The 8,386-nt window shown below is 38.9% G+C and overlaps 2 protein-coding genes across 2 annotated transcripts; one reads left to right on the forward strand and one right to left on the reverse strand.

Moving 5' to 3' along the window:
* Positions 1-967: 967 nt before the first annotated feature.
* LOC104814136 (la-related protein 6C) lies at positions 968-3,879 on the forward strand. Its single transcript, XM_010542020.2, has 10 exons — positions 968-1,460; positions 1,893-1,974; positions 2,065-2,159; positions 2,237-2,308; positions 2,382-2,461; positions 2,567-2,645; positions 2,828-2,875; positions 2,969-3,037; positions 3,136-3,267; positions 3,430-3,879. The coding sequence occupies exons 1-10, from the start codon at positions 1,077-1,079 to the stop codon at positions 3,664-3,666; spliced, it is 1,278 nt and encodes a 425-aa protein (XP_010540322.1). The 5' UTR covers positions 968-1,076; the 3' UTR covers positions 3,667-3,879.
* Positions 3,880-5,026: 1,147 nt separating this feature from the next.
* LOC104814138 (polyadenylate-binding protein RBP47B) lies at positions 5,027-8,380 on the reverse strand. The gene is made up of 6 exons (XM_010542021.1): positions 8,046-8,380; positions 6,945-7,428; positions 6,510-6,592; positions 6,301-6,431; positions 5,588-5,684; positions 5,027-5,406 (listed from the first exon to the last, which is right to left on the reverse strand). Exons 1-6 carry the CDS (start codon positions 8,358-8,360, stop codon positions 5,284-5,286), a joined length of 1,233 nt encoding a protein of 410 aa, XP_010540323.1. The 5' UTR covers positions 8,361-8,380; the 3' UTR covers positions 5,027-5,283.
* Positions 8,381-8,386: the final 6 nt, after the last annotated feature.

The raw sequence follows: 8,386 nt of genomic DNA on the forward strand, positions 1-8,386 counted from the left end.
GAAGAGAAAAAAGCGTTGGTCGCTAGGGTTACACAAAGAACACCATCACTAGACATCGTCGACGACGACACCATAAAGAGTACCATGAAGAACCAAAGAGTTTTGCCGCCAGAGAGAAAAGAACCAAAACCGAGAAATTACAAGTATGAGAACCAATGAAAACCCTACCCTGGATTCATTACTTCAACCCTTACAAAATACCCATTTTGCCTCTCAGACCTTCTACTTCACCCAGCAGCTTTGATCGCTTTTACTTCGCCAAGTGTTCGAAATACTCTGTCCAACAAGCATTTTTTATGGCGCTATTGAAATAGCCTTTCTGGCTATATTTTTGGGTACCCCACCTCCTTGTAAAGCTTGTTGGAAAACCCGTTGTCGGACTTGATTAATTGCTCATTGTTGCGAATAGAAATATCCACGAGATCGGGATCACAATTTGTATCGCTCCTATGAAACCATCGAAAGCCAGGATAGCCCTTTGGCTTTTCCCAACTTACAACAGTACAAGGAAGACATCCATCATCATTTATTTATTAGAATTTATTTTTATATGATTAGTTCTTTTTTTTTGTTAGATATTTTAGTACAGAACAATTAATTTCTAAAAGTGACAGAAAATAGAAGAATGTTTTGTAAACCAACTGTCGGAAATCTTAAACAAGTAAATGCCTTCTGGTTTCTATAATTTTAATTAAAAAAAATAACATTTTATAAGATAAAGATATAATGAAATAATAGAATAAAATAATTGTAAAAAAGTAAAGCAAAACAAAATAAAACGATATAAACGGTCAAACTTCTTAAGCTGGTTTGTCTCTTGAAAACCCCATATTTTGCGCGGGAAACGTGGCTTAGAAATTTCCAAGTGTTCTGAAATTCAGGGAGAAAAATAAAACAAAATTTATAAAAAAAACACCATAAATCCAAAGAAACACTAATTTTGATACTCTTATTATATAAAAATTCTAAATCAAAGAAAATTAAAAACATACAAAAAAAATTTAGAAACAAATCCATAGATTAACTTTTGCTTAGTGAAGAAGGGGAAAAAGTTAACCAGATTAAATTAAAAAAAAATGGCGCAGCTGAAGAAAGAAACGGAATCCGCCATGAAAGAGACCACGAAGAGCTTCTACGGAGGCGGCGGAGGAGGAGATTCTCCGGCGAAGGCGACGGCGTTCAAGTTCAATGCCCAGGCGCCGGAGTTCGTGCCGCGATCGCACATGCCGGCGGCGGCGCAGGTTCCGGTCTCCGGCTACTTCTGTCCTTTCTTCCAGTACCTCGGCGGCGGCGGAGCTCCGGATTCCGATTGGGTCTTCGTCGGAGATCTTTCTCAGCATCACCTCCAGGATCCGGCGGCGTTCTATGTTTCGAATCCGGCCGTGAATCCGAATCCTTCCTCCTCGTCGAAGAATTCACCGTTGCTCTCCGACGATCTCCGCCTAAAGATCGTCAAACAGGTTTTGATCATTTCAAATCCCAGATTTGCAATTTCGAAATCTCTCTTTTGATGTGTTTCTCGATTGCTTCGGATTCAGATACGGAGTTAAATCAAACACTAATCTACAGAAATTTGCTTTCAAAATTCTAATGTATCAAAGAAGAACAGCAGATTTTCGCCTCTTGATCGATCCATCAATCGCTTGAGGGACAAGAAACATCGCACTAATTTCTGTTTCTGCACTTCTCTTCTTGTCTGAATTCTTCCATCCCTCTGTTTCCAACGGAGAACGGGAAAAATTTTTCGTCTCATTCGACGTCGTGAAATCATCGTTTTAATCTCCGAGCTCTCAGCCGGAAAGATGTGGAGAAATCAAAGGCAATATCGTTTTTGATACATCAGATTCGGCTCGAGAATTTGGAAAAAGTTTCTGAAATTTTATTTGAAACAGGTGGAATATCAGTTCACCGATATAAGCGTCTTAGCCAACGAATCGATCTCGAAGCATATAAGCAAAGATCCCGAAGGCTACGGTAAAGACCTTAACCTTTTCTCAAACAGTTTTCGACCATACAAGACATGAATGCGAGTTCCGAGTTTTTTTGTTCTGTCTCCTGGTGCAGTGCCGATATCTTACATCGCCTCCACGAAGAAAATCAAGGCTCTGACGAGTAACCACCACATGGTTTCCATTGCTCTCCGCTCGTCCTCAAAGCTTGTAAGCCCTTTTTTCTTTCAACCATAAACATATGTTTTCCGGTTCTTGTAATCGAATTCCTGAGTAAACTTGAACAGATCTTGTCTGAGGACGGGAAGAAGGTGAAGCGTCGGAGCCCTTTCACCGAGAAAAACAGAGAAGATTTGCAGGTGGAGATCTCGAAATCCTCTTATATCAACGTATACACTTATAAAACCGTAGAACTGTTGTTTCGTTTTGCAGTCTCGTACTGTTGTGGCCGAGAATTTGCCAGACGATCACTCTTACCAGAACCTTGAGAAGATATTCGGAGTAGTTGGAGCGTAAGAAAAAAGGGCTTTAAACTCTATTCCTCGTCCTTTCGAAACATGAACAAAGGTTGTTGTTTTTCCTCGTTGGTACTAAACAATAGTTTCGGTTTCATTCAGCGTCAAAGCGATCCGAATCTGCCATCCCCAAGAATTCAACTCCCCTCGTTCAAAAGGCGATTTCCTTATGAGCAACAAGGTACACAAATTTGAGCTTAGCTATAGATGCTCTACATATTTTCTATATATATACATTGTGCGATCATATCTATTATCTATAGGATTTGCCTAAATTCCCCACGTATTTCCTCTTATATACGTTGCACAACACATGAACTTGACATTAATTTCTCGTATGTTTCTCATGCATATATTGCCAAGATTCATGCCCTAATCGAGTATGACAATACCGACATCGCCGAGAAAGCGGTGAGTTCATCTATCTTATAAACCTTGTTATATACATTTTTCCGCGTCTTTGTTTTCTCAGATTAGCAAATCTAAATAACATATGATTGTCAGGTCGAGAAGCTTAACGACGAAAGGAACTGGAGGAAAGGGCTGAGAGTGAGGCTGCTTCTTAGATGTTCGGTATATGATCTCCTGCCAAACCCTTTCGCCATATGTTTTAGTGTTTTTTCTCTTCGAGTTTCGAATAAATTCGAGATCGGATACGTTTTTTTCTTCAGCCGAAATCGGTGCTGAAGAGCCGAAGATTGGATTTTAACGAAATTCTCGACGACGACGACGGAACTCCGACGTATGAATCAGGAGAAGAGTCGTCTCAGAACAATCCGAGCGATTCACTTTTGGAGAGCGATGTGAGTGTGTTTCTGCTCTATTATACAGTTTCCAATTACATCAATGATTCGATACACGAAATGGTATCACCAAAGTTGCAAATATTCAAGATAATGATACAATATTTGTCTGTGTATATATTCTCACGGGGGATTGATTTTTTTTTTTTTTTTTTTTTGCAGAAAAACAGGGCGAAAGGGCGAGGAAGAGGGCGTGGACGAATCCAGACAAGCTACGGGAGTGGACGAGGCATCGGCCTCGGCCTCGGCCTCATGTCGCCAACCTCTCAGTCGAGCAATGGTGTTTTCCACCACGAATCATCGCCAAAATCTGCTTCAAAGGGTCCGAGGATGCCTGACGGAACACGAGGCTTCACCATGGGGAGAGGCAAACCCTTTTCACCTAGCGGTTTCATCTAAAAAAATTATCTACCTCCTCCTCCTCCTACTACTACTACTATTATTATTATTAAAAGCAGAGACGTCACCAAATAAGATGTGTTGAAGAATTTATGAGAATAGTTTGAGACATTTAGTGATTTTATGATTATATAATATTGTATCTGTTTTTTCTTTTTTCTTTTGAGAGTTATTGAATAATGGAGGGTCAGAGTCTATACCCTGATGTATTTGCAAGACCATTTCTAGTAATATATATTAAATATAGTTTTTTTTTTTAAATTGATATACATCCATCTCGAAGAAGATACCCAAAATTCGGGTATTTGACTGAATGCAAGCACGGGGTGGTCGGGGAAAATAGTTGATATATCCTTTTACTACTATTAACAAAAAATTAAATAAAAAATATTATTCAACATATCAAAAGACACAAACATCTTCAAATATTTATGAAAAGACAAAAAATCCTTGTGTTAAATTTTGAAAAGAAAAAAAAACTGAGGTAAAAAAGAAAAAAGAAACGACGGTGAAATGGAAGTTCCGCCGGTGGTCCAGACGTCAAGTTTTGCCGCCGCATGAGTAATGACGACGGGTTAGCCAAAGACATTTATACCCCTAGTTTTCATTACAATTAGAGTTCGATTTATTCAGTTTCTAATTAGAGTGGTTATTTTGGTGTTTTGAATACTCATATCTATACCGTTATTTGGTTTAATCGGTTTAGTTTGGTTTAATTATGGTTTGATTCTGTCCGATTATGTCTAATTAAAATTGTAATTAAATAATAATCAAATCAAAAGTTAGTTTCGTTATAATAGTAAATGAAACAAATTTTAAAAAAGTATTGAGAAAAAAATTAAATATCTCACTTGAATTATATATCATAAAATCGATGATACTAGACGAACGATTGTATTTGGTTATGCTTAATTTAGATTCAGTTTATTCGATTGTAATTAATTTAGATTCAATTATTTTCGAAAATTTATAATCAAATGATTATTTAATTTCAATTGTTTGTTTAATTTCAATTGTTTGCACACCCGATCTTTATCTCTTTGCGGTCGCGATTCGCCATTTCCCGGCATCGTTTTTTCTGTCGATTTCCTCTTCTACTAATATGTCTAGTAGAGTTTTCTCCCGGTTCTCTTTATGTTTCTGTTTCCGTCGCCACGTCTCGCTGCTCTCTTTCACCGTCGTTGACCCAAAACTCAGATACCCGATCTTTAGGAAACTGAAATCAAATAGTCCAACGGCAACCGATAAGGGGACCGGCGTGTGGTACACTGGAAAATTCAGATACCCGACCCGTATCCACCCCCTACCATGATTTCGGTCCCCAGATCGATCTGCGAATAGATAATTTCGACACCAAACAAGCAAACAAACCAAACCTTCAAAGATAAATAACGTTGTCATCCTCACCCATGTAAAAGATGAGATTAACCATCTCTCAGACAGACCCTTCAAAACCTTTCACTTGTTCTTTTTTCTCATCTTCTAAGCACAAACCAAACATTTTAAAAATCCAGCTACAAAATTGTCCTTGGACCACAGGTTCAGCCTTCTTTGAATAAAAGCTAAACCCTAAACCCTTACCACACCGAATGACTCGATTCCATTCGAAACTCGCCTTTAAGAAGCCCCGGGAATTGTGGCAGGAGAAGCATAATCCTGGTTAGTATATCCGTTGCCATTGTTGAAACCCTGTCCACGAGCGTATCCCCCGTTCCACTGGTGGCTTGTGTCGGATCTCCACTGCGACACAATAAGTTCATGGAATATATGTTAAGGAAAAGGGTTTTTGGGGAAAAAAATGACCCGTAAAATGTTAGAAAAAAACTATTAGACCGATGTTTAACTGATTGGTGCGATTCAGACATTTATCTTCTGATAAAGAAAGAATATAATCTCCTCCAAAAGAAAGAAAGAACAGTACCTGCTTGTTTCCTGGGTTTCGTCCCCAAGAGAGTCGGACAGTGTTCTTGCCGATTACTGTACCGTTCAACTTTTGGATGGCTTCTTCAGCATTCTTTCTGCCACAACCAACCCGATTTTTTTTTATTGAGGTATCCCACATTAGGGGTCGCAATTTCGAGTTTCAGCTCGGTTATATCGGTAGAGATTTACTCGGTTTTCTTTTCTAACATGTATACTAATTGGTTCGGTTCTAAAACAGCCGAACAATAACCAAACAAAAATTCGGTTCGGTTATAACCGAACAATTACAAAACAAAAAATTGACACAATCAAAGATTAAAATATGAAACAGTATATATGCCTTGACATAAAAAAAAACGAACAAGAATATCTTTTCTCTTAGCCTAATTGATAAAGAAAACTAATTTTAATGTTCAGTATCTACGTATTAATGGAAGAAAAATCAATATGTATATACAATAAAAATCTACACCAAATTGAAATAACAAAACCAAACCGAACCGATTTATTGAATAGCTGATTTCACTCTGTTAATAACCGAACCCGAGCGGTTATTCACTTGCATGACCAATCATTATTGTAATAGTAACCAAACCAAACCAAAATGCTATAACTCGGTTCGATTTTTTCAGTTATTAACCGAATTGGTCACCCCTATATTATACTATTAAAAGAGTAATATGAGAAGCAGAGAAAAGAGAGGGTTTGCACCTATTAGAAAGCTGGATAAACCCACATCCTTTTCCTAATGGGATCTTCACTGAAACAACCTCACCAAACTGTGAAAATGGTTGCCTGAGATCTTCATCGGTAACTTCAGCATCAAGCCCTCCAACGAATATCTAAATAGAACAATGAGAAAGTGACAAGGCATATCAAATTTGAATGAACTTCGCACAAGAAGGGCTTAGAGAACTCACTGTTGAGTTAATTGTCTCTCCATCAAATTGAGAGCCATGGGGAATAGAACCATTTGCTCCGTGCCCACCAGCCAGTATCACAGCTAATCAAATGTAAACAACAAAATCTTCACTGATCAAAGCTATGTTGATGGCATCATTACACAAGCCATTAAAAAACTTTAATATCAATTAACAATAATATGCCTGCCTGCCATTCATACATACCAAGTCAAAGGTGATAAGAAACAGAAATGGAACACCAGTTACCATTCCAATGAACATAAAATTCAAGAGAGTGCCAGTTAAAGGAGAAGAAACAAGAAATAAAAAACTAGTTGCAGACTCCCCCGGCTATTTAAAAATCGAAAAAAAAAAATCGCCATTGAAGCATGAAAAAAGGAGGTACTGAATTACAAAAAAGGCATTAAAACGTGAAGATATATCATGAAGTACCTTGTGATGAATATTGTTGCTGGTGAGAAGCAGCCCTCTTGGGGGTAGCAATACCTATGCGCATTTGCCTACTCGAACACAAAACACCATTCATTTCTGTCATAGCCCTCGATCTCTCACTCTCGTCACCAAACCTAACAAAACCATAACCTTTGGACCGACCAGTGGTGGAATCAATCACAACTTTTGCTCCTTTAACAGAAGGATATCCACTAGCAAAGGTCTCTAGCAACAAAGTGTCAGTGACATCTGGAGCTAAATCACCCACAAATATAGAGAGATCAGAACCATTTTCTGATACCCTTTTTTCGCCCGTACTAAAAGAAGCCCAGTTTAGACGGAAGGGCTGGTCGGCATTTGGCATCGGAGAACCATTGTAGTTCTGAAGAACTTCCTCAGCCGCTGCACGTGAAGAAAACTCCACAAACCCATATCCTTCTGACTGGCAAGTTTGTTTATTACGAATAACTTTAACAGAGGAGACCTGTACATCACAGAGACAAATAGAACATAAAGAAAATTACATGAACACCAAATATGAGAGCGCATTAGCTACAGAGAGAGCTAAAATATAGACACGACGTTCTTTTAACAAAAGACAGAGCTCTAAGACTAAGCATGACAAGGTACAACAACAAGTACATGTTTTTTGCCTTGGCGAAGTTTGAGTTGTCTTTTTCAGGTAACCTCTGTTTTCATGTTACCCGGAATAACATTTCCTATTTCCTTCTACGCAAATATTTAATGGCTGTTTCAACCTTAACCCAATGAAGAAAATCCAAAGGTTTCAATCTCTCAGAAATCTCACGGGGTTCAAATTTGTTGATTAATCACTCAAACTGTTGTTTACAGAGCAGAATTTAATAACCAATGGCGAAGAGACTCTGCAAAACATTTGGGAAAAAAAGGCGAAATCTGCAAAAGGACACAAAACCAATCATTTTTCATCGAATTTCCACGGAACAAATTCTGGGTCCAAAAAGGCACGCACGTACATCGAGATCCAAACAAATCCATACCATATCCCAATATGAATGTCATATATGAAACGGAAACATGATTCAAAATCATAAAACCAATGGAAAAGCCAGAGATACGCACCTCGCCGGTATGAGAGAAACAGCTATGGAGATAAGTATCGTCCATCCAATGAAGAAGATCTCCGACCCAGAGAGTCTTCACATCATCGCCAGATCCACGCTGCAGATGCTTCTGCTGCTGCTGCTGATGGTGGTGATGATGATGATGAGGAAGCTGATGCTGCTGCTGATAAGGCGCGTATTGGAAGTGAGGATGGTGAGGAAGATGAGGATAAGGAGCTTGGTTGTACGGAACGTAATGGTGAGGGTACATCATCATCTGCTGCTGCTGCATCATCACCATCGCCGCCGCCGGATACTGCATGGCTGCCGTCATCCACTGCTGCTGCGGCGGGGGGGGGG

The sequence above is a fragment of the Tarenaya hassleriana genome, unplaced genomic scaffold (genome assembly GCF_000463585.1).
Source record: "Tarenaya hassleriana unplaced genomic scaffold, ASM46358v1 Cleome21, whole genome shotgun sequence".
Lineage (NCBI taxonomy): Eukaryota > Viridiplantae > Streptophyta > Magnoliopsida > Brassicales > Cleomaceae > Tarenaya > Tarenaya hassleriana.